The 25,122-nt window shown below is 28.8% G+C and overlaps 1 protein-coding gene across 4 annotated transcripts in view; it reads right to left on the bottom strand.

Moving 5' to 3' along the window:
- The window catches only part of LOC136989217 (protein Aster-B-like), a 131,265-nt gene that overhangs the window by 55,275 nt on the left and 50,868 nt on the right, over positions 1-25,122 (bottom strand). For 3 of the 4 annotated variants that reach the window (XM_067287309.1, XM_067287311.1, XM_067287310.1), the window contains exons 3-7: positions 14,103-14,484; positions 11,422-11,506; positions 4,253-4,356; positions 846-1,022; positions 544-765 (exon numbers count right to left, since the gene is read on the bottom strand). In XM_067287309.1, coding sequence (XP_067143410.1) covers positions 544-765; positions 846-1,022; positions 4,253-4,356; positions 11,422-11,506; positions 14,103-14,484 — 970 coding nt within the window. The remainder of the gene's footprint in view (positions 1-543; positions 766-845; positions 1,023-4,252; positions 4,357-11,421; positions 11,507-14,102; positions 14,485-25,122) is intronic. The other variant, XM_067287312.1, reaches the window with a different exon arrangement.

Here is a 25,122-nt window from a genome sequence, read left to right as displayed (position 1 = left end):
AAAAATTCAGAAAACAGAAATCAACTAGCACATTAAAAAATTATGTAAATGCGAGGCTCAAATGAAGTTCGAAATTTTGGTGTTAAAATGTTAACAAATATACAATAGGACAGTTAAACTCTCACCTTTAGAAAATAAAAACTGATGCAAAACTTAACGAGTGCCCAACAGTCTCACAAACACTATAAAAAATTATTTGTCAAAAAGGCAAACAAAAAGCTGGAATTACAATGGATAGTTTCAAAGTTCAGAAGAATACTATCTGATCGATATCAGGTTGAGCTTCGATATCAACGTCTTCTGTGCTTCAAAAGATTTCAAATTGTTACCTGGAGACAAGGGAAAACCAATCGGTATTTGTTATTTTATGTCACTTCTTCTCGTGTTTGTTCTGTGAAGTGTTTGTTATTCGAACATAAAAATCTTTCGCGAAAGTGTTTGTTTGTCTGATTTGTTTGCAGTCCGAACTGTTCATTAACCGATCACCCACTGTACTTAACTTTACAATTATTATCATCAATATATTGTTAAAATTGCACTTACATTTGATATATCATGTTTTGTGACTTCCTCTTCCTGAGCTGCATTATTTGATTTATCACAAAATTCATCATTTTCTTTAGTAGATATTGAATTTTCTGGTTGACCTTTTTCTTTAAAATCCATATAATCTGGTGAAACATAATCATCATCATCACTTGTCAAGCCTAACTCTTCACCATAATAGTAATGGACCCATTCCCATAATTCCTGAGGCATCAATGGCTAGATGAAAATAGGTCATTTTATATTTTTCAGACAATTAACCGATATTTAAATTCATTACCATCATGTGTATTTCTTACTTGATTCATTAAAGCATTTTGCCATAGTCGAAATAACATTAAATAAGTTTTATCTCTAGCAGCAAACGATGTAAAAAAGTATTTTTCTGTTTCTGTACAAATCTGTATAGCATTAGGTATAACTCTAGCTGTTTTTTCTTTAGTCATGCTAAGAATGTCTCTACACCTCATCATCACCTATATGAAATATTAAAGATATTACTATTGAAACTAACATTTTAAAAATAATATTAAATTAAATTAATTAAAATACTCTAAGAACATGTAAACTAGAACTTATGCATAATAAATCACACCATTCACATTTTCCCACAACCTTGGTGTATTCCAAGGGTTGTGTATTCCCCTTGGTGTATTCTAAACCACTATATGACAGAAGATTTGACAGCCATTTGACATATATAAGATCAACAAATAGATCATTGACACAAAGGCTCAAAGAACATCAGTATTTTATTCACAAAAATATTCTTAATACAGTGCAGGCATAGTTTGTATCAGAGCCAGGAATATCTCCTCAACAGTCAGAAGTAAAAATTTTGAAATGTGAATTCAATAGCCATAGGATAAGAATCTATGATGCTTTTGAAATATTCGTGACAAATCTTGAAGAAAATTGTATCAATAATAAAGAATCTATAATCATTTCCTCAGCATGACAATCAATACTAGATAACCCTACAAAACAATACAGCAACCATTAACTGAGATTATATATATTTCAAATGATTTCTATATTTTTGTAATTTTATTTGTGTCATTTATTTATTTTAAATACTTTTTAATCACTTTTTTATAATCCTTTTACGTAATTGTATAGTTATCAATATCTATTTTATATATTATTAGTTTATAATATGTACTTATTTAAATGATTTTATTATTTATGTAATTTTATTTACATAAATGTATGGTTAGGAAATATTTATTTTCAAAGCTTCTGACATCAATAAAACACAAAAGTTCCACACTGTTATTTCATTATGGACATTAGATCTGGTTAATGTTTAAACCTTACGCAGGCCCCTAAATGTAGCCAAAAACATTCATATATTAAAGTGCTGATGCTGGAAAAAGTATGAATGGTATGGTTTGTTATAGTTTAAAATATTTAATTTCTTATATTTCAAAACAACTAGGTAAAGAAACTGATTTTATTTACAATCTAAATTTTCTATGACATTCCTGATCATCATTAGAAGCCAAATAAAATCAATTTCAATATGCAGTTATTTTTCTTTGTAAATTTTGTTGAGAAGAAAGTATTACTTGTGTATAGAAAATTAACAAATTAAATCTAAAAAGTCATGAGATTTAATTTCTTCATTTTCTATACACAAATAATTACAGAAATGTAGTCATTATATTTAAGTTAATGTGCAGTACAATTATTAAAGTAATCCTTCAAATATATACTAGGTATTTTCAAAGAAAGTGAAGTCAAGCTCTGCAACATAGGTTTTTCTGTTTTGGCTTCACACAAGAACATAAATGTGGTAATATGCTTGTAACATTCTGTCTAAAGCAGTTTAAAACATGCAGGATCCAGGGAAGACATGCATGTTTGGTGTCATTAATGCATGTCCAAAAACATTAAGAATTGTTTAAAATACCCACATTTGTCAAATGTCCTATCAACTCCAGCAACTGGTTCAAACATGCACATGTGTGGCTGCAGACCATGCATGTTAAACATCCATCAAAAAGATCAAAATAACAAATTGTTATAGAGAACAATGTAAATTGACAGCAATCAGAACTTGATCAACGTGTAGTGCACGACCAACTTATAACCAACAGTCAGTCTGTAAACTTTACATAACAAACTTTGAACTCAAATATCTCAGCCCATAGATTGAATTTCAAAATTCTGACTTTGTGAAGGCCTTACCAACTTTTACATATTTGCAAAAAAATCATGTTTGGTGGTGATGCAGTTGCTTTAAACTTTGATCACAGACAAAATACTTTCTGGCTTATACAGAGCTCTGCTCAATAAATACACAATTTATTGCACATATAAATTTCTTAAGATTATCAAATTCTTTAAAAACTTAAAAATTGTTTGCTTATATAGAAACCTAACAAGAACATACACAAATAACCCAATAATTAATTAAATTATTCAAACAAACTACCAAATTGTTATTGACAAGGATGTAACTAGAAATTTTTGAGTGTGGATCACTTGTATTGCTGATTACTTGCATAGATTTAGCATAGTAGGCTACCATAAAAATGGAATAGCCCAAGAGCACATTATTGTGCAAGGAGCTGCCTTATTTGTATGGCAGCTCCTTGTATGTCATATAAAAGCAGTTATACACATGACAATATTCAATAAAAACAAAAGTACAGACTAAACGAGAACAAGTATTAAATTTTATTCTTCTTTACCTTGTATCTGCTCATATCACCTAGTCTTAGTCTGATATATCTGTTTTCTGTTCCATCCCATGGTAAACTGCTTACAATTTTTTTTATGTTGTTTACTTTTAAACTCATGGGGACTGGCAGTGTGTGAATGGCAGAAGAGTATTAGCAAGGAAAATGCCACCACATGTGTCTACATCCCTGTATTGGACTATATTACAGCTGATATAGAATTAAAGAATTAAGTAATTTGGCTAGAGGTAGATGATTAAGCTGCCATCTTAAATTTAATCATTCTTCCAGAATATTCTAAATTAAATTTATTTATTTCTAATTATTAAATTTAACACAAGATGGCAAGTTAACTGTCTACTTCTAGCCAAATTACTTAATTCCTTAATAGTTTATTAGCCCAATATGAAAATGGTGGTTTGTTTGAGTAATGTAACAATTAATTACATCTAATCAAGAGAAATTAATATTCAGAAAATACTAGTGAACACTATTTTCTATTCATAATTATTAATTTGTAGAACTCTGTGTAATCTATAATTTTTATGTAAAAAGTTTGATTATAAAATTTTTTATCTGCTTATGATTAGTATTGAAAAACAATGCAGTTATTAACAACATATTTATTACTTATTTTTATAAAAAGCAAACATCTGATACAATTACAATTTTGAAAAATAACTATTTTAAACATCTCATATTATAATAATTTTACATGCTATTTCTTTCCATTATATGAATAATAAATTTCAAATAATTGAGAAAAATACTGTATAAAGGTGCCAATCACAACTGGTTATTATTTAAAATATGTTAGCTATTTAACAATGTTAAAAATTTACAAACAAATTTTTAACATAACATTATTTTATTAAATTAGTAAGTATCATTTACTGCAATAACAGATTTGACCATTATGATTTAAATTTTAGTATTTATTTATTTCAACAAAATAGACAAATCATATTTATACAGATTAATAAATCTTGACTTAATTAATCACATAAAATGAAAATACTTACAAAACTTTCCCACCGAAAAATATTGGCATAGAAACATATATAATTTTCAGAAACATACAATCTCCCATGCATTAATATATCCTTTTGCATTGCACAGGAATAATCTGAAAGCCAATTTTATATAGTTATTTTAGTAATTTATTTATAGTAAATGACTTTAAAATATTTAAATATTCATTTAATTTTTAACTTTTAAATAACTTAAGTTCACTGTAAAAGAAAGATTTAAAAATCCAGGACAAAATACATTTAAAAAACACAATATTGAAGACTAAATACAGAAAAGTTCAGAAAAATTTTTTTGTATGTCCATTCACAATCACCAGAACACAATTAACACTAGTGGAGTCAACATTTTTTCTCTGCCTATACTTACACAAATTGTTTAGAAGTTCCAAGGGATTTGTCAAAATCTCCCTGCAAGGGAGAAAGACAGAATTAAGGCTTACTGTGAAGAACTCTGCTTCTATTAAACTATTTTGGATGCAATTTTTTATTTTTAACTGCGTTTTAGTAGGGTACCACGTGGGGATAAAAGAAGTGTATTTCTTAACAATGGGAGTGTTAACAATGGAAGTGTTAAGAGAAAGTGACATGCTAGATTTACAGGCACAGATGTAGTTTTTTGCATTTTTGTGAGAAATTGAACATATTTTTAGACCCATCTAAAAATTCTCTAATTAGTCTGGAAACAGGGGGACCTAATTCTTGCATTCTGTGAAAACAGGTAAGATTGGCTATAATGTAATAATCTTAAACTTCACTATCGTTACTTTTTGCCTGAGCAATGCTGGGCTTATCTGCTAGTAAATATATATTTTTGAATAATTACATATTAATGAAATACTGACTATATAAATAATAAAATTGAAAATAAAATAAAAATATAAATGAAGTAAACCACAAGAATTCCATATGTCTATGCATTTTTTATGTAGAAATAATTAATCTACAGGATTATCAAAGAATGATCACCATACATTAGATAGGAATTCTGAGGCTTTATGCTTAATACAATTATCTTTTAACATGGACTTGAATATTTCCAATGTTTCCAGTGTTCTTAAGTGATGTTCATGGTAGACTCTTTTTATCATTCTTGCTTAATTTAGATTTGCAGACACACCAGGCTCTGTTGCATATTGAGCTAAAATGGTTGTTGGTTTGATATTATCTACATTGTATTTGTGTTCATCGATTCTGAATTTTAAAGATCTAATTGTTGACCCAAGTATGTAAGTTGGAGATTAAATCTTTCATTTGTTACCAGTATTGAATATACACTTGTTACATTGTTGCTGTCTATGTCATCTTTACTGTTGCATAGCAATTTGTAGATCGTCGCATTTCTACGGATGCATAAGCTGAGAATGCTTCATATATTTGTTTTCCATTTTTTGTGCCAGGTTTTGTATAAACGTTTTATCAAATCCATGTATTTTGACTATTTCTTCCATATATTTAAGCTCTTTCTTGGTGCTTGTGATGTTGGAACAGTGTGTATATGCTCTTCTGACCAGAGTTCTGTATGCTATGATTTTATGTAAAAAAGTTATGTAAATGGGAAGGTACAAGTAATGGATGATATTTTGGTTTGTAAAACACACTTGTATTAATATATCCATTTTGAAGAGTCATATTTATATCAATAAAGTGGGTCCCCATATTGAAGCATTGCTCTAATTTTAAACATAGACCAGAGAGGTTATTGTTAAAAACATTTAATACTCTGATGATATCTGGTTTTGATTTCCATATTATCAGAATAGCATCTACATAGCTGTTGTAGAGGATAAATTCTGATGAGAAATCTCTTAAAACTTCATTTTCAAGTTGTCTCACAACCAATTTGCATAAGTCCCCTGAAGGGGGCTATTCATCGATACACCCTATTTTAAACATATTGTTATTATATCTGAAAAAAAGATGTATAACATAATAAGTGTGCTAGTTCTAACACCTGTTTGTGATATAGATGTGGCAATTAAGTAAGTCTGAAAAGAAAATCACGTAGTGTGCAAAAGCATGGTTCTAAACATAGATATAATGAAGCAAAATCTGCTAGATTTTGCTTCATTATATCTATTGTGACATACTTGTCAACTGTTAATGTAATTTCATTTAACTTGGGAATTAATTTTTGTAGATCTTGTATCAATAATTTGTAATTTTTCAGGTGTTCTGCTAATATGAATATGTTTTTCTAGCATAATAAAATAGTTAGATATTTGGTTTAATCAACAATGGGACCAAGTTGCATGTCTGGTTTGTGTTTTAGCAAATGCAGTCTCAGGGTGTCTGAGGATGTCACAATAGCTCTGTGTAATTGTAACATTTTTGCTGGTGAACCTAGTGACACTATTTTGGAAGTGCTGTAAATAGTCTTCATTGACCAGATCATATTCCATAGCTATGATGTAGTCATTGAGCTGAGAAAGGTACTGTACAATGCTCTTTTCATTAGTACAAGAGCTCTGCTTTTGTCAGCTTTCAATTTATATATACTCAGTATTTCATTATTATGTAATTGTTCAAAAATATATATTTATGTATCAACATTTACAATATTTAAAAATAACTTTATAAATAACATATTTGAATATTTGAAAACATTCCAATTTGGAAATTTCAAATTGTAATTTCAAAGCAGGCTTATAAAATAAATTGGGAACATTTGTTTACAAAGTATTTTCACTGGGGCCCTATTCTGGTCATCGTCTCTCGTCTCTCGTCTTTCACAAGCCGGTCGCTGATTGGCTAATCATTTGTTTACGTCTCGAGAGATCGTCGAGTCTCTCTAAACGCGATTCTGGACAACTTTTTCTCTCTTCGCTTCTCTCTTTTATCAGAGACGAGCGGATAGCTGTCTTTCGACCGGTCTTTCGTCTTTCGCCTCGTTTTCGTTATATCCAATATGGACGACTCCATGCTACTCGTGCTATACGATCGCTTCACAAAACGTTCCCTATCTCGAGAAAGAGTATTTCGAGATAGAGATAAGGCTTTTGATTTAGATGATGATGAATTTCAGTTCAAGATTTCGTCTAACGAAAGAAGCTACGTTGAAACATAAACTGCACTTGGATTAATTTGAAAACAGATTTTGGTGACATTTCTACTTTGATATAACCTGCCAGCCTAAAACTAATTAGCTGGTAACTTACAGAAGCGACTGGAATAAGCTTCTGTAAAAAATTTTATAAGAAGCGAAATTGCAGACGAATTTCAGAACTGTGCAACGAATTGCACAGTTCTGAAATTGTGCTGTGCAACGAATTGCGGGATGATTTAGTCCAGAGAAAGTCACGGACCGTAATTCCACCAGAAGTTCAGTTATTGATAACCTTACAATTTTTTGCTTCTGGTGGATTTCAAAGAAATGTCGGTGATCACTGCCAACTTAAAGTTGCCCAGTCGACAGTGTCCCGAATTATGCCATCTGTAGTCAACAGTATCATCCGCCGATTGGGACACAAAATTTCTTTTCCTAGGAGTAGAGAACAACAATTGGATGTGTCCTCTGGATTTTTTATCATCAGTCAAATGCCAGGAGTTGTGGGTGAGTAAATTGTTTTTATTTGTTCATTAGAATATAATATAGTATGTAATTACTTTTATTTTTTTAAATAGCTGTTACAATTTATAATTTTAAAATTAGTGTATAAAATGATAAAGTTTCTTATTTAATTCATATGATTTTTACTATTTCTTTACTTATTGCAGGAGCTATTGATTGCACTCATATTGCAATCAAGGCACCTCCAGCCTCCAAATATAATGAAGAATCATTTATCAATAGAAAAGGATTTCATTCTATTAATGTTCAAGTTGTAAGTATTTATACAAATTAACCATCTAACTATAAATAAAATTAATGTCTTTAATAAAGTGGTATCTTTAAATTTCTATGTCATATCACTCATTTCACTATCAATATCACTTGAATACAAGATATTACAATTGAATAATAGTTGTTTATAAAACTAAAATTATGCTTTTAGGTGTGTGATTCTCAGTTGAAAATTTTGAATATTAACCCATTGTATCCGGGGCGCACGCATGATGCTTTTATCTGGCGAAATTCCACTCTGCGGGAAAATTTTGAAGATGGAGTAATAGGAAGAGGATTATGGTTGCTTGGTAAGCATATATTTCACAGACATATTGTCTTTTGAAATATTTCGGTGTCATGTAATTCCAAACTAAAACAAAAATGTAAAGACATTATTTTCTTATTAATTTGGTATGAAAAAGTAAATACCATTCTCTAAATTATGTTTACAGGAGACAGTGCTTATCCTTTAGAAACATGGCTGCTTACACCTGTAGGTAATCCATCAGCAGCTGCAGAATTAAATTACAATGCAGCTCACAGAAAAGCCAGAAACACCATTGAAAGATGTTTTGGTGTTTTAAAGCAGAGGTATGAGAAATTCTCACATTTTTCTTACTAACAATTTACTAATTTTACAAAATTAAATATTAAAATTATTATTTTTAATTATTAGATTCAGATGCCTTGACTTGAAGTCAGCTGGAGGATTACAATATGTTCCAGAAAAATCAGCAAAAATAGTGATGGCTTGTGCTATTTTACATAACATTTGTGTAGCATTTAACATTCCTACAGAAGAAATCTGTGGAAATGATGATGATGATGATAGCATAAATGAAATGGAACATTCTGCAAATCAGAATGCTGTAAATGTCAGGCAACAGTTAATATTACAGAGATTCTGTTAAAATAAACATGAATGAAAAAAGTGAATTAATTTTGTTTCCAGTCTTTATTCTTTAGAGACTAAATAAATAAGTAAACACACTAAGTTATTATTTAGAAATATTTATTTATTATTTATTTCATTTCTAAGTACATTATAAAATAAAAAAAGAGACAGACAAAATTGTTTAAATTGGCTAGCAGTACGAACACATCACGCAAACTGAAAAAAGAAGACACGCATGTAAATATAAAAATATTGTTTACTCAATAAATTTTTTAAAAAGTATTAAAATGTTAAACAATTATATAAAATAAATACCCTTTGCAGAGTTTGCAAGATTTCTTTGAGAATCATATTTTTCTCTTCCATTATATTATTTTGTCGTCTTATTAGTTCATTATTTTCTGCTAGGTTTTCATCTATAGATGAAAGCCTACATAAAAAAAATGTATATATATATATATATACACATAAATGACTAGATACTTTTAATGAAACTAGACAAAGCATTTAATCAAAGAGAAATGTTTTAATATTTTTATCTAACTATATTAATATTTTAATCAATGAAGTCAACTTCAAAGTAAAATAAATTCCAAAAAGATTATAAGGTTTACCTTGTTAATAATGAATTTTGATTAGATGCAGATTGCTCTATAAATGAAGTTACAGTATCTTCATTTGAAGATCGGTGACGACGACGACGACATCCAGAATCTGGCATTAGAACGGGAAGATTAAAACATTTAATTTTAAAACTAAATAAACTTGAAGTCAAGAAATATAATTACTTGACATAATAAATAACTTACTTGCAGATTCAAGATCTTCCCTCTCAACTATTTCACGATGTGGTTCCACATCATTTCCTTCGGAAACTATATTCTGTATCTACGATATATAAATATAAATATATATATATATATAGACTATATTTAATATATAAAAAATGAATTTATAAATAAAAAGGTATTACTTACATTATGTAAAGGTTCAACGGAACTTGTAGTGCAAGCTCCAAGCTCGTATAAATTTTCTTCTTCCAATCCAAATTCTTCGTTCCCAATTAATGACACCTTTTCTTCAAGATCTGTTAATGGTGGAGTACTTCTTTTCCCTCCACCTGTTCTAAGTATATCTTTCCTTAAAGCAGCCGCTTTACTTTTCGTTGGGGAACGCCACTGACTCCATCTTTTTTTTAATTGTTCCACTTCGATCAGTGGACCATCAGCTAGACAGTTCACTTTATCCCTAATTTCTTGCCATCCATCTCGTAAAGTATTTTTGGAAATATTTCCGTCCAATTTTCCTTTAGCTAAATATGGACGCTTTTGCAACTCGGTTACCAAAATTTCCATTTGTTCCGATGATAACATAAGTCGAGACATCTTGATTACCTCGTGCGGTACCACGTGCTCTATATTTTCGTATTCTGCACTTTCGAAAATTGTACAATTTCATTGGTTAAAATTCTATACCGCGTTGCGCGCGCAGATAACCCGAACATGTATAATCAACCGAATAGAATCGTGACGTCAACGACAAAGACGAGATCGTTACGAACGACCAGAATCGCCACTTTGTATGAGAGACGAATTTCGTCTCTCGCTTTGACGTCATTCGTCGGTGAAAGAAGAGACGAGAGATAAGTGACCAAAATATGACCCAAGGAAAATTATGCAAGGTGTTGATTTTCTTATATATGTAAATACTGCATAATAAAATAAAAATTGCATTAACTGGTCACACACTGTTGACTTTGGCATCTGAAAATTGCCAGATCGGCCACAGATGTACTGCTTTCACATTCCATAAAACAACTTCCTTCCTCACCTCAGTTGTCAATATTACAACTTTCTTCTTAGGCATCTTTGCCAAAATAAAGGGAAAAAGTATTGAAAACACAACTGTAATGCAAAAGAGAGAGACAACTTGGGTACTCAACAAATTGTGTTTACACTTCAAGCACATTTTTCTACTGCATGTGGAGTTTGAACTCTGAGGCAAATTTTTGTTAAATTTAGTGTTCAAACTTTGAAGCGTTTGAGTACAAGGTACCACTGCAACATATTTTATACACACACTGTTAAAAGACATTAAGTATCATATGGTGTATATATTTTTATAAAAATTTTATTTAATTTTATTTAAGAGTTCTCTTAATTTGGGTATATAAAATAAGGCAAAAAAAATCATTATTTATGCATTAACAGAATGTGTCACTCTAAATTTTAACTTATTCTACAGGATCACTAGTCTGCATTCATACAATTCTTCATTTACACAAATTCTCCACATAAATCATGAGTGCATTGTGTCAAAAATTGACAACATTTTTTGGAACTGTTTTATAAATTTCTATAAACTGTTACTATTAACAGTGGAATTAGTATTATTGTTTATCGTCGTCTTATAATAAATTTATATAAAAGTATATTCACTTACCTACAATAAGTCTTTCATTTTCAGGAAGATCTTTAAATAATCTTTTAAAATCATCACTTCGTGATTTATAAGTTGGACTTAATAACTAAAGAGAATATTAAATTTTAATTTATTGATCATATACAAATTAAATGTAAAAAAATTAATGTAAATAAATATTTTAAAAAATTCAACTTAATTATGACTATCATGAATTTAAAAACATATAATCAATATAGTTAATTAATTCAATTTATTAAAAACAATAAAGTAAAATTCTTAAATTTCAATATTAGCTTAATTACAAAATACAATTTTCAAATATATTCACACCTTTAACGTGTCCAGCATAACGTTAATTTCCATAAAAACATTTTCGATTCCTTTCAGAGATCTTCATCATAGAAAAATGAAGAAGATCTCTGTGAAACACAAGAAAAAATGGAGATACACAAGGCGCATCTCAGCAAACACTGCATCAATCATAGAGACTCTGACAGTTTATCAACCGCCTGGAAGTCTTTCTATAAAACGGATATGACATAATTTTACGTCTCCGCAGAAGCCGCTTCACTTCATTCCTGTCTAATATTGTTTTTACCGTTGGGTAATTTATATACGGGGACTAGAATTATTTTGGATGTTTAAATTTCACATTAGTGGTGACGTCATTAGGAACACATTTACGTTTTCACCGTTAGATGCACGACCAGTTTTTGAAATATTCGTTCTTTTTAAATTTGAATTTTTGTTCATTTCTTAGTAATCTTTAACTGACGAAGATCTCTAAAAGGGATCGAAAACGTTTTGATGGAAATTAACATTCTGCTAGAAACGTTAAAGGTGTGAATATATTTAATACTTAGTTCCAGTAAGCATTCCTTATTACACAATTTTCAATTTCATTACAATTTGTTCAAATTGTAATTTCATTTCTTTACATTTCAATTACATTAAAATTTCTTATGGCTTTCTAAATATCTTTAGCAGTATAAATAAATAACGACTAACCCGTTACAAAGCTATACATCCACCAAAGCTTTGTAACGAGTTAGTCGTTATTTATTTATATTTATACGCCTTGCCGGAATTGCGATGGCCGGTTGAGTGCCTTGGGAAGACGTGGGCGCTTGATGTGTCCCCAGCCGGCATTGTAATGGCCGTCGATGGTCGTCGTGTTAGCTTATATATACTGGAGGAGGAGATCGGACCTAAGGTCCGGGTAGCGTAACTGGTAACGTGTCTGCACGGATAGCAGAAGTTGCGGGTTCGAGTCCCGCTTCGGGCCGATTTCTTTTCCTCCAGTTCCAAATTATTAAAATTATTTATTTAATTTAATTATAATTATTAAGTTTAGTAAGAGATGGCGCCTAACGCCAAGCTCTAGTGCCAAATTGTCATATTAATTATTTATTTATTATAGCCGACTCTAGCCCGATAATTCGGCTTTGGTGGATGTATATCTTTAGCAGTTTTTATTTTAATTTTATTTTTGAAATAATTTCTATTGTAATTGTTTAAAAAAGCAATATGATATGGCAAGCTATATTCTTTTTACATTATATAGAAGAATATATTCAGAAAGTCTTTCTTGTATCTATAATTTGAAAACAAACAATTTAATAACTGAAATAAATGTTTAATAATTTATTAATGATAGTTTTTATTTTTTAATTTTCAATAATAACTATTCAGAAAGTACAATCTTTAAATCACATGAAAAGCAATCAACAATGCTCAGATACAGTTTCACAAAATCAATGGCACACCATTAAAACCTAATTTATTAAATTACTGCCATTTCCTCTAATATTTAGTGATTAAGTCTCCAATATTAGAAAAGGCAAAATACTTTAATAAATGTTGTTTTCATTTTCTGTTCTCAATTTTGTAATTATCGATTAGATTATTTCCCAAAAATCAATAATTTGAATTTATCATTTGATATTAATTAGTTTTCATTGCCAAAAATTTGCAACTAACTTTGGTTGATAATTTACAGGAATCAAAAAACAAAAATAATTATTTGATAAAATAAATTTTCATCTCGTTCTGTTAGAAGTGAGAAAAAGAAGAAGAAAAATCATTCCTTTATCCTTATTGAATGCTACCATCAGATTAAATTATTAGATGTGTACTTGGAATAATTCCAAAAAATCTATGATGCAATACCCTGGTGAATCAGAATAGATTTCTTTAGAACATAACTAAACAACATACAGTAAATCTCCTTATTAAGACATCTTTTCTCATTATTATAAGACAACCATATACATACCAGGACTTCCAAGATAAGAAAATTGTGCAGAATTTTATGTATGAACAAAATAAAGAATTAAAAACTTATTGATGAAATAAAAAAAAGGCAGCTTATATGGTATAGTTATGTGAGAAGAATTACAGAATATAAATTGCCAAGAATAGCCAGGAAAGTCCAGAAGATCAGGGAAGAAGATATATGAAAAGTTATAGACAAACAGACATCAAGGAGAAAAAAATGTATGAATAGAACGGACTGAAAAAATTGTCTAAATATGAGAAGATATTCATTTCTAAAACTGATTATAGAAAAAGGTGTTGTGTTTACAAAAAACAGAAAATTGCAGCATATATTTTATCCATTAAGCTACTACTCCATTTCACACAGCTAGTAAAAATTCCTGGAGAAAATATTGGCATATTATATTAAAAGTATTACTTACATTGTACCACGCAGTTTTCCTCCTTTCCTTTTTGCGACATTTTAATAAATCTTGTTTAGACAGTGAATCTGGTGACTTTTGAAGTGATCCAAATTCAACAGATTTACAAGATTCTGAGGAATGGCTGATATTGTCCCCAATACTTGTATTATCATGATTCACTGAATTTGTTACTACACTTCCTGTGTCTAATGATTTTTCTACAGAGGCCTCTCTTGAATTAGGAATACTACTTATAGGCGAAGGCGTAGGACTATGAGAATGAGGACTATGAGGAATGGATTGAGTAGAAAGATAAGATACTTGTGAAGTTAATTTCATGTCTTCTAATTTGTTTCCAATCTTTGGACTTTGTTCTGGACTTGATGTAGTAGTGTGATTCCTGAAAAATAATATAAATACATATACAATCAGTTTAATACCAATTATTTTTATTCAAACTCAACAAACTAAAAATTCAAATTAAGTAAATTAACAAACTTTAAAAAAAATTACTTCTAGAAATTATTATATTTCACAAAACTTGGTACAATGCATTTTCTTCTAGATACATAGTTGAAGAGCTTATTTTCAAAGTGACGTATCTCCCTTTTTTATTTTATTTTTTTAGTTCATGGCATCGACACATTGATAATATGCTTCTCTATAGTGCTACAATATTTTTTTCCCCAAAATAGGTGTTTCTTCAGTTGAAAAGTGTATCAAAAAATTGGTTCTCTTTTCAAATGTGACTTTTTCGTTTTGTATTTATTTTCAAACTTTCGCATTTCTGTACTGCCAATTACAAAGTGTACTTTTGTCATGTGACTATTTCCCAGTAATGACTGCTTTCTGGAGTGCAAGTGCTATTGTGTTTGATTGTTTTCTTAATTTTTCTTTAATAATGGCCACATTTTCTGAAGAAGTTCAAAAAGTATTTAGCTGATATGCTAGAAAGAGGTTGCGTATTTTTTTTATAGAAATTTTTGTAAAGGAAATCCAAAACTCAAGAAAATTAATTCGTTTTGTGATGGATGCAATGCACAAAACAATAATTACAGATTATTAGCAATGCTAAGTAAACTTTCAGATTTGTATTATGTAATTTTTGAAATTACATGTCCCATATGGGGTCACAGTTATTTATCCTTAGGGGCCTTTGGAAGGGTGGAAAAATGTTAAGAAAAATTGAACTGCTTCGTTTACCAGAAGACTACAATAAAATTTTTGAGTGTATATAACAAGTACAGTACATGTTCTTGGTATAAACTAGCAACTTGGTAATTGGAAACTTGCAATTCATTCACACATTAAGTCAAAAATGGATTTTAAAGTATCTGAAATGAAAGTAATCAAAATAAACTCTAAATATGTTTGTTGCAAACAGCACTAATCTGATAGATCAGAGATGTGCAAAGATACAATGTTAAAAAGAGGTAAAAGATGGTCATGTCTATTAGTTGATTTGTTACCACTGAGGAATAAACTTAAGCTGGAAAAGATAGATGATGTGCAGAAACTTTTAAATAAACTGGGAATAAGTGATAGGCATACTGCAATGACATTTTACAAAAAGTCTTTTCTTATTTAGAAAGTGCATGATTGTAAATAGGTACTGTGACAGAACAATTACAATATGATTTTTATTAATAATTTTATGTAATCATTAGATTTTTATTTACTTTCTTTTGGAATTAGTATATTTTTTAAACACCGCTTTTTATTATCTTCAGTCATACGAAGAAGGTTCGTGTGATTTTCATTTTTGTTTTATATCTTATTTTGTATATTCTCTTTTGTTTTAATATATTAAAAGTTTTTTGACCATGTAATAACCGTCAATGGTTATATCGTTAGCTTATATATGCTGGAAGAGGAGATCAGACCGAAGTTCCGGGTAGCGTAATTGGCAACGCATCTGCACAGTAAGCAGGAGTTGTGGGTTCGAGTCCCACTTCGGGCTGATTCTTTTCTTCCAGTAATTCTAAAATTATTATTTAAATTATTTAATTAATTTATAATTATTAAATTTATCAAGAGATGGCACCTAACGCCTATCTCTAATGCCAAATTGTCTATTAAATTATTAGTATTTTCTAGCCCAATAATATTCGGCTTTGGTGGATGTACAGATTTATAGATAAAAAGACTACCTAAAACTGGGCACATTATTAATTAGTATTATCTTAAATTACAAAATAATAAATTGTTTAATATTAATTATATTGTAGCTTATATAACTATTAATAAAAATACAGTATATTGTAATTAGATCATTTTTTTTGTTTTTTGAATCTATCGACTTATTTAGAATTAAAAATTAATAAATAGATTTCAATAATCATCAGTGGCATAGCTACAAATTTTTCCATCTGCAGGGTGCCCTCAACATGTTTGTGTCCAGAACAATAGCCCATTCTCCCTCTAGTTACATCACTGTTCTTCAAGAGTATAGCAAGTAACAGTTATAATGACAGAATGTTGCTGGTCCCCCTAGTGCTTGTTATAACCAAGTTCAACTGTACATTTAGTGTATTGATTAAAAACAATTTAGTCTGTAGCTACATACTAGAAGGTTCTCAGAGTTTAAAGAGTTAATGCAAATTTGTGAGATGTAAGATGCTCATTTCAGCTGTAATGATTAAACCAAAAATCAAATGTTAGAATGACCTTTTAAGAAATTTTTATTATTACTAAGTATAAGTTTTTAATCTATACAATATGATGCTATATTTGTCTTAAAAAATAATTTAAAAAATAATAGCAATAACAATTTTTCTAAATTTATCTTACTAATATTTTTAACAATGTCTCTATAGAACAACCTTGGCATATTTATTACATTTAAACTATATATATATAGTTATTTTAATATATGCCTATATATGCCAAGGCTACTAACTCTAAAGTGTATGTGATTTTAAAATTCTAAATCAAGGAAAAGTAAATTAAAATTTTCTGTAATCTCAGTTTAAAACTTAAAATATTCTGTCCAATTCTTTTATATCCTTTACAATGAAACAATAAAAATGTAACAATTAAAAGATATTAATTATAATATAGAGATGCTCTGAGGTATAATTCACATAAGACAGAGACTCGATCCACTGAGGATGTAGGTGTTAGGTTGGAGTTGATGGGGGTGTCTCTGGTATATTCTGCTAATTCTTTAGTAGGATGCTGGATTAATTGTGGGTGTTGACGAGTATTTCAGTGACAATAATAAAATGCAATGATAAGATTTGCAATTCCAAAAATGGAGAAATTGTGATTAAGGTGATGATTCTTGGAGATCGAGAAGGGTTGGAGGATGGATTATTTCCTTGTGGGCTGAAAGTTGTTCTAGATCTAGTTTCAACTGGCTTGATAAATTGTCTTCTCACAAAATATTGACTTATGCTTGAAATTCTTGAGGTAAAAATGACTATTTTCTGAGTTGTATGAATTCATAATATTAAAAAACAAATTTTTTCAACCTTTGTAAAAGCCATCCTCAGGTTCTACTGGTAGAACAGAAAAACAAACAATATGATCTATTTAAAAATGTTTATTACATTGGCATTGGTGCAACATAAACAAACAGGATTCATCAACGCTATCTCCAACCTGTTAACCGGAGTAAAATTTGTTCTAAAATTCGCTAACGTTTTCGTTGCCCCTTCTGGGCACTTCCTCAGGCATTCGTTCAAAATGTTAGCGAATTTTAGAACAAATTTTACTCCAGTTAACAGGTTGGAGATAGCGTTGATTTATCATCCCGGTGTATCAGAAGGATTAAAAAGTATATCAAACAGGATTCACTTGGATAAATGAATCAGTTGTTCAAACGATCTGAATAAACAAACAACAGAATCTGTTGTTCACTTATCTGTACGCATTGGTGAGACATAAATGAACAACAGAATCTCTTATTCATTTATGTCGTACCAATGCTTACGCAACAAATATTTTTAAATAGATCTTGTTGTTCAGTTTTCTGTTTTATCAGTAGAACCTGTGTTCAGATTATTTCTAATTCATACTCATTGATTATATTCTTGATGGCAGAAATAATAAAATGACGAATATTTTCTATCTGGCTTGTTGATCTCACTTGGAAATGAGAAATTAAAATGATTTGTGGGAGATATCCCATGCAAGTTTCTGGGAGGACCAAAATGCTGGTATTATTTATTTTACTTAGTGACTGGAGTCTCTGTCCTTCGTTTTGAAGTGAATTTAATGGTTAGACTTTGAGGCATGGGCATGGAATAAATTCATGTTCCTTGATTATCAATCCATCAAAAAATAGGTGAATAAGACATAATAAGTTGTCATAGACATAAATTATTAAATGATTTATCATTGCCAAGGTATAATGAATATTCACAGCTCTATCTAGGCAATTGCCATATAGGAACATTAGATGAGCATATTGCTATTGGTGTTTTTTTGACATCAATTTAGGTCATGGCAATGCAGCAACATGAACAATTGATGATTTCTGGATTTTGCAATAATAGTATAAGTGTTGTTATAATAAACAAATGATTTTATCATCGAATAGTATACTGGCAGCCTTACAATTTCATAGGTATTGAAATAACCTGTGGATGTAACAAGGGGTATTCTAGCAAAGATTCAAAGTAGTTTACATGGTGCTACTGCAGTAATGGATGTCCACTGGTAATATTTAAACATTGTTTTTATTTATGAGGGTTCTAGGAAAGAATATCGTTCTGGTAAGTGGAGTTGTATCTCCGAGTATATTAACCAATAAATCCTTTGGGAGAAAATATATACTTAGTTGACGCTGCTCTAATGTTTCAATAGCATTGCAAATTTTGATTACCTGGGTTCGGAATTCTCTAATTGAAAATTCTATCGATTGCACAACTGATTTAAAGGTTAACTTGTATTGATGCTGCACTAGGGTTTCTTCTGTAAGGATTTGTTTCTTTATCAAGAAATAAATTTGCTAGCAATTATTTTTTTGCTATTCAGTAACAAAATTTAATGCAAAGCTTGACTAACACTTTCAATCTTGTACAAGATCGAAAGTGTTAGTCAAGCTTTGCATTAAATTTTGTTACTAGATGTTAAAAGCTTCGTTGATTGTGCGTTGCAATTTGTTCCAGTTATTGAGAAGAAAATAATTTGTTAAAATTTAATATTGCTCAAAATATTAAAGAAAACATCAAAATTTTTATTTTGGAATGTTTTCTATTAACAAGAAAAAACTTTTGAATGTTCATTGTTAGGACCCTGATAAATTTTTAGTAAGCAATCGTGTACTGTTAAACCCTTTAAATTAATAATGCTATTAAATAAAAAAAACCTCTGTAAATTTTAAACATTAAATACACTTATGATATATTGTTAATAAATTTATATATTAACATTTTACAATTTGAATAATTTATCATCATTGCAACAAATTTTTAAAGTTTTTAATGCCTTGCATAGCTCTACCCATATCACATGCAACAAAGCTATGCAATTAAATTCAATGGAATCTTGTTTTTTTGTCACCTGCTTTGCAGCCTTCATATGCATAAATAGCACAAAATATATTATTTATATCTGCATCTTGTTTCAAATTATAATTAATAGCACTAAAAAATTAAATATTCAATTATATATACTTTTAAATACTAATCTATTAATATATTGATATTTTTAACAACTGCTAATAAAAAAATATTGATTTATTTATACAAAATATAAATGAATAGCATAAAATATAATTTTTTTACATATCTTTTTACATATATTTTTTACACCATTGCACTGGTTATCATCTTTCTTTTTAAATCATAAATATTATGTGAAAGTGAACAACTCTATTTCAAATTCATTTATATCTAACAAAAGAGTCTCTCAAGGGTCCATTTTTTTTTTTTTAACTCTTTCCGCCCTGTGGGCACTAAGAGGGCAAGGGTCCATTTTAGGTCCCTTATTGTTTAATATTTATGTTAACAATCTTCTTGAATTTCTACCAAACATGAATCTTATAATGTATGCAGATAATATTGTAATATCATACTTGGACTCAAATAAAAGGATTATTCAAGATAATTTAAATAATATATTTAAAAAAATTAACTGAATATCTGAAAATTAATAATCTGTATATCAATACTGATAAGACTTTTTTCTGTTTTACAAGCAAAAATTAGTATATTGGTATATATAATGATCATTTGCAAATTAAAATAATAATAAAATCAGTCAAGTCAAAAATTTACACTACCTAGGCATCAAAATAGATGATAAACTTCAATGGAATCTGAACATAAACAGTTTCACTTCAGCATTGGCCAAATTTACAGGAATAATGGAAAAGGATACAGCCATTTTTAAATATTAATTTAAGTATCTTTAATATACTTGTATTGAAGTAAAACTTAAATACAAAATATTAATCTAGGGTTCCTCTTCATATTATAATTTAAATAAATTGCAAGTAGAACAAAACTGTTTTATTATATCAATTCATAACTTGTACTATAATGAAACTATGTCTATCTATTATATTCACAATAAAATAGATAAAATATCAACTTTATATAAAAAAGACTACTCTTGGATGGCTTTAAAGTTATTAAAACAACAAAAAACTGACTGCTTTCTTTTCGATTTAATTAATAAATATCGTAGACCAACAAACTACAGTTCTAAAATGTAAAATAACTATTTGTCGTCAGAGATTAAACTAACAGTGGACCAAACAGTTGTTTGGTCCACTGTTAGTTTTGTTTCAGTTGATTTTCCCATTCAGTTGATTTTCCCATTGTTTCAGTTGATAAGATTTTGGAGTTGTTTATGCAACAAAGAGAAAGAGTTAAGCAATTATAAACTTTTTAAAGAAGCTTAAAAAAAGCTTTTTTAAATTGTCTTTTTTTTTCCTTTTGTATTTTTGTTTGTGTTCTTTGTACTGGTTTTTTATTAAACACTAAAAAAACCAACAGGCCAAAGTGTATTTAAATAAATAAATAAATAAATATCAAACTAAAATATAATCTTTAAAGTAGTAACTATATATTGCAGCTTCTTTAAATTTTACTATTAAAATTACATATGTATTAATTATAGGAAAATAAAATATATTAAAAAAACAATAAATAAAATTGAATGTGAAATATAAAAAGTAAAAATTTTAAGTGTTAAGACATACACAAACATTGGTTGTGATGTCACAGCATACTCAATAGCTACATCACTAGAGATGGTTTTTATGTAAAAATTGTCTACATTAGTAATTACATTAGTACATTAGATCTCTCAGACCCTAGATTACTTTCTTTCAAAACTATTTGTGTAGCGGAAAAAGTATCGACTGCATATCATCCAAGTTAAAAAGTTAGTGAGGTAAAAGTTTTTTGATTTTTTACAAAACTTTAAATATAAGAAAAATTAAAAAATTTTAACAAAATCACTTCATACAGTATAGACAAAATTATTTAGTTATTGAAAATCATTATTAACAGCAAGTATCTATTATATTTTACTTCTCAATTTGAATGCACCTTTTTGAAAATTCCTTCTCCATGCTTGACAAAAATAAGAAATTTCAGAATTTTGTTACAGCATGCAATGGTAAATTAATTAATATTTCTTCAGTATGCCAAGCATGTAATTAAACAAAGATGTATTTTTCAGTCAGATATTAACAAAAATTTATTAATTGTATTAATTGCATTAATGTCCTGCAATATAATTAATTTGTATCTATAATAAAAATAAATTCATGAAACATCCTATTATATTTGGATATAAAACAAATCATCTTTAGAAGATATAATATATATATATATACAATATATATATATACACGCATGTGTTTATAAATACATCTTAAATATAAAAATCTGATGTAAAGACTACAAGACACAAACATATTTTACAGTTAATTGTTCTTCAGAAAAGCATTAATATAATACTTACTTTTTTTTTTTCGAAAAACTGACAAGCTTTAAATGCATACATATTTTCTTTAAACTGTGACGTTTGACCATTCAAGAGAATGATGTTTATACTAAACAGCAAAGAATAATACTGCAGCCATTTAGTCAATACTTCTTATAAAAATAAGTCATTATTTTCAAGGTAAACATGATGATAACCTGAATACACACACAAAATATATATATAGCTTAAGCTATTTAAAATTACTTGAACAAACTACAGTAGCTGATTTACTTTTGCATATTAATTAGATTTACAAACAATGTTTTTTAAATAGTAAAACAACTTTAAATTTTAACCTTGGATTTTCTCATCATATTGATATTTTATGTTTGTTTGTTCATTTTCTTTTAATTAAAAATATATTTACCGTAATTTCCACAAATAAAACGACCTTCAGATAAGATGAGGTATAAATTTTCGTCAAAGTTTTATAGTTTTAGCATATATCTGTCCTATAAGACGACCCCCAAACTATCAATGGCCTATGAATTTAGTTTAGATCAGCGATCATCATCTGGATAGTAATACTGTATAGCGTAAACAGAATTATGTCCTATTCATAATTTTTTGAACAAACAAAGTTTATTTTCTGCCTTGCAATTGTTGCAAACATTTGCACTGATTCGGGCATTCGGGTAATGACCTTGACTATTCACAAAAACATCGTATGGCTATTCTATTTTGTGGACATGCTCTACTCTCTACTAGTAAATAATTATGGTTTGTCCGTTTTTTGTAATGGTTTTAATTTATATAAACTTCAATCTAACTTTTTTGTATCTGTCCTATAAGACGACCCTGTATTTTGGGAGCCTTTTTTTTATGATTCAACTATCGTCTTATCTGTGGAAAGATACGGTACATGTTCAGTAGTGAAAAAAATTTTTGCACCACACTAAATTTTTAAGAATTTGAAAATATATGAAATTTATTGCATGAAAACTATAACCTATTGCATAATAAATACATCATACTAATTGAAAAAGTTAAAAAATTACACCTTTGTCAATCCAGCAAGAATTTAATAGCATAAAAACATTTTCAATCTGGAGAAGTTGGAAATCTTCAAGGCACACGAGGACTGGTTGTATAAACCATAGAGATGTGGATGCATTATCTACTGCTTGGAGATCATTTTACAATAATTAATAATTCTATCGATGTTATATCTTATATTTATTCTTTTTCGTTATTCTTGACCTTATTTATGTCATTTATTTTATTTATTGATATTTATATTTAGTCTGCAAGAACATTTTCCATTAATTTTTACATTTGTTCCATAATCATTTTACTTTCTATTTTTAATGTTCTGTTTTCTGTAACTGATGAAGATTGTTTAAAACGACTGAAAACGTTTTTATGCTGTTATATTCTTGCTGGATTGACAGAAGTGTAATTTTTTAACTTATTCCATATCCAGTACGTAGTCTGTACGTAGTATGTCTAATTAAAAAATTTGGTCTATAGAGGTATTTAATCCACTAAACAGCATGACTGAATCAGAACACTGACAATAGGTGCCATGGTAGTGCATTCTTATGTGGTTTCAGTATATAGAAAAACTGTGGAATTAAAATCAGTCCTCAGTGTCATTACTATTAAAAACAGAAAACTCAGATTACTGTATGAATGAAAGGCAGAGGCAAAGATTTTCCCTCAAATAAAATTCCCACATCCACTGACCTAAAACCAGTTTGAGAAAATATACTTTGACAAGAAATAACAACTCCTAGTATTAGGAGCCAATTTTGCAGTATGAACCTGATAGCATGCCATCCTACAACGAAGCCTATTGTCGATGAAGAAAATGAAGTCTGCTTGTTTAAAATGGGCAAAAGAACAAAGAAAGGACTCAGAACATGTGACTATTGTATGACAGTCCATATTCTATTGAAGAACATCATTTCAAGTTATAAATGTAGATACTGTATTAAAAAAATAACTAATTTTTAAAATAAGAATATGAACATGATGATATGGTTAAATGTTGTGTGTGTATCAAAATGTTTGATAAGTTATAGTGAAAGTTACTATATCAAAAAGTCCAGCAACAATTTGTGTAACTTTCCAGGCAGCGTCTGTTATGATATTTTAAGTATATAAAAACGTTTTTAATAATTATTATAAAATGGCAAAAAATCTTAATTTTAAGGGTAGAAATGAGTTTCATAAAATTTTGTAAATGATAATAATGTGTAAAATTTTCATTAAGTCTGATCCTACTCGATATATAACATATGACCCCCCTCTACTTCCTACCCTCTCAACCTTTCACCAACAAAATTTAATAGCATCAATCCCTCTCATACACAAACCTCCCCTCCAAAATTTCAGAAATTTTCAAGTTATTAAGCTGTAAAGTGTGTGAGAAAAATCATGCCTTCCACACACACAAACACACACATTAGTATCCTTACAAACAGAAACAACCCCAAAATATTTTGCATTTCTTGATATTTCAAAGTCCCCTTGTCCAAAAATGTAGAAATCTTGGTGGGTCATTCTTTGACTGATCACCATACACCATATTTTCTCTCTGTTTATATATATATATATATATATATATAATAGCCAGGAAAGTAAAATCATCTAAAACAGTGGTTCTCAACCATGTAACATTACTGGGGACCCACAGAAAAAAATACCGAATTTGGAGTTCACGGTGATATTTTAATGATCTATAGGGTAATTCTACTTCAGAACAATTGTTTTACTGAGAATTAAATTTCTACAGTATATATATTGTCAATTTCTTTATTACTCATTTCTTTCATAAGGGTTAAAATATATAAAAATTATTTTAAATATTGAATACGTATACGACATATATATATATATCTCATCGACAAAAGTCAAACAGATATATATATATATTTACTATTTCTTTTTTTATATACCATTCCTTTCTTTTTTTTACTAGTGAAAAATATAAAGGTTTTTGTGCAATGTCTATTGAGATCCACAAAAAAAGAAAAAAAAATTAAGAGGAAAAGAAGTCCATGTGTAATAAAAGGTTGAGAACCACTAATCTAAAAACTTACAAAATTATAAATCACATCTAGAAGTAATAACATAACTTATTCAAGTT

This window comes from Centruroides vittatus, unplaced genomic scaffold, assembly GCF_030686945.1.
Source record: "Centruroides vittatus isolate TY-2023 unplaced genomic scaffold, ASM3068694v2 scaffold_450, whole genome shotgun sequence".
Taxonomy (NCBI): domain Eukaryota; kingdom Metazoa; phylum Arthropoda; class Arachnida; order Scorpiones; family Buthidae; genus Centruroides; species Centruroides vittatus.
This window is presented reverse-complemented; position numbering and strand designations above follow the sequence as displayed.